Here is a 2,500-nt window from a genome sequence, read left to right as displayed (position 1 = left end):
GTTTGCCCAGAGATTTGCTTCGATTTTCTGATATATTGGGGCTTAGTTAAACCGTAAAAAGTCAATGTGCGAAATTCTAAGTTATAGCGCGTTGTAAAAATTTACATTATTTTAACCCTATAATTTTGAACCGGTGAAATTGTCAATAGGGCTTATTTTTAACAATACCTTTTTGGCCACAAACTTATTACAGCTTTCACAAATTTATCGTTTTATGAGAAAGAAAAGGTCATAAAAACTATTCGTGTTCTTCAAAGGCTGCCAAATCTTTGAAGTTTGACGTACGAGTCAATGAAATTTGTGTAAAATTTCGTTTTACCGGAAGTGGAATTTGAGCTCCGAACGGGCAAAATGAGTTTTCTCGAATTTTACCAAAAGAATACGTTATTTGGGAAAACTAAGTACAGCATGTTTCATTACTCATCAAGGGTTATCGATGAGCCAAAAATGAGCGAAATTCGAATTTTGAACTTGTGCCACAAAAAGACGATTTTGGTCGATATTTACAGACAGTCGCTCTTAATGCCGAAGCAGTAAACGCTTTAAGTGGGGAAGTATACCCCTTTAAAAAAAAAACCAGTCGAGCCTAACAACGGATTAGTGATATCGGTTGGGATTACTCCTGGACTTGACAGTGCTTTTAAAACACTGTTCACATCATGTTTAAAGAACAGTTTGGTCACACCACGCACGACTATGGCTGAAATGATTTTGATTATTTGGAAGTTGATCAGTTAGCCATGAAGTTTAATCTTTTTGGTGATAATTGCTCAAACGTTTACACAAAACATTCAACTGACACTGCGTTCATGACCGAAAATGAAGTAAAACTAAAGGGAAATACGCAGAATAAAGTGCAAACAATTAAATGGTTTTGTAGGCTATACGACGGATGCAACGACCAGAGAGCCTACTGAATTTGACTTACCGCCATAATACTTCAAGCTTGTCTGTGCGTGTTCAGTCCTCTAAAAATAAAGATATGGCAATCAGGTGAAAGCAAAAATGAAAACCATGGTTCTATCTACTGTTACATTTTTCTGGTTCTGTGGTCCTCATCAATATTTCGTTAATATTAAGGAAATGCCATTAAAACTTTTGGTGCGACATTTACAAAAGAGTCAGTTCGTATCGGTGCTTAACACTCACGGTTCTCAACATAAATTTGATATTACACAAAGTATTCACTGATTAAGACGGAAACCACTGAAAAATCTTGCCATCTAGAAAACCTTAAATACGCGTAACGGCACGGTCTGAGTGACGAGAGTAGCCTCAAAATAAAATAAATTAGAGTTCAAACCATTTGATCGCTTAATTACATAGACGATTTACACATCTGCCATTAAAGAAACAGCTTTTTCAGAATTTTGAATCCAATTATCCCCATTTTCCTTGCTTATAAGATACTGTAAGCTATTGGCACGAGTTAGTGTTCTGATGATTTGTCTGTTAATTTTGTTGTTGTTTGTGTGTTTCTTTTCTTATTAAAGGTCTTCTAAAATGTTCCAACTCAAATTCAGCTAGGTGAAGTCTTCTATTTTTCTATTACACATTAAAGCCTGTGAGTGCGTTTAATTTTTGTTTGATGCTATGACATTCACATCAGTCTTTAACCCTAGTTTTGGTGGTGTACGCTAAAACTTCCCGCCCTCCCTCTTAGCAAGGATGTTTCAAGCACGGTTTTTAGTCATCTTACCTTGCGGAAGAAATTTCTGTTTCTGAAGAGTTTGACTAATTCCTGACGCTTTAGGAAATCTGCTTTGAGTTGTCTGAAACAAAATTATGAACAGTTTCTGAATTCAGTAATATTTACCTCAATTCGTTCCCAGGGTCTCTCGTCTGATCTTCCCCTCGCCTATTTTCCTCCAATGAGCGTTAAGTATCGAGTATCGACGCTTCCTGCTCTGTGCTCAAACGCAATGCTACTATTGGAGAGAGATGGTGACGTAAATGCGCACACTTCTAGTTTTCTAATAAAGTTACAAAAGTGTCATTTCATAAACTATTAGTGAGAAAAAATAGCTGAATTACACTCTCTCCGAAAATTTCGGTTCTTTTTTTTTTCTTTTCTGATATATGATGTTAAAAAGTCAAAATTTTACAAATAGACTGATGGTCGAATAAACTCTTTTACACCCAGAAATTATGCGTTCCTTGATGGCTAATACTTGCTTAAGTACTGCACGAAAAAAGCTAAAAATTGCACCGATTATTTATTCAATCTTTTCATTCAATATTGGCAGTTACTTGTGTTGAGTTGTATTTCAGTTTTGAAAGGTGATTCCTGTTTAGTCCTTTTTATAACATTTTAACGATAAAGCAACAAAATTTAAACAGAGACGTCAGCAAAGATTCGCCCAGAACGCACGATTTTCATGTGTTAAGGACTTGAATGAATGAATGAATGAATGAATCAATATCCTTTATTTTAACGCGATGAATATTAAAGCAGTAAATGCTTGGGGGTTCTTGTGTACTAAAAAATTTAATACATTCA

The 2,500-nt window shown here is 35.4% G+C and overlaps 1 protein-coding gene across 1 annotated transcript in view; it reads right to left on the bottom strand.

The window, feature by feature from the left end:
- The window catches only part of LOC140934539 (uncharacterized), a 20,907-nt gene extending 19,102 nt beyond the window's left edge, over nt 1-1,805 (bottom strand). Inside the window, exons 1-2 of the mRNA XM_073384146.1 lie at nt 1,700-1,805; nt 929-968 (exon numbers count right to left, since the gene is read on the bottom strand). Of these exons, the coding sequence (XP_073240247.1) occupies nt 929-934 (6 nt within the window). The 5' untranslated portion in view covers nt 935-968; nt 1,700-1,805. The remainder of the gene's footprint in view (nt 1-928; nt 969-1,699) is intronic.
- Nucleotides 1,806-2,500: the final 695 nt, after the last annotated feature.

The sequence above is a fragment of the Porites lutea genome, chromosome 4, assembly GCF_958299795.1.
Source record: "Porites lutea chromosome 4, jaPorLute2.1, whole genome shotgun sequence".
NCBI lineage: Eukaryota > Metazoa > Cnidaria > Anthozoa > Scleractinia > Poritidae > Porites > Porites lutea.
This window is presented reverse-complemented; position numbering and strand designations above follow the sequence as displayed.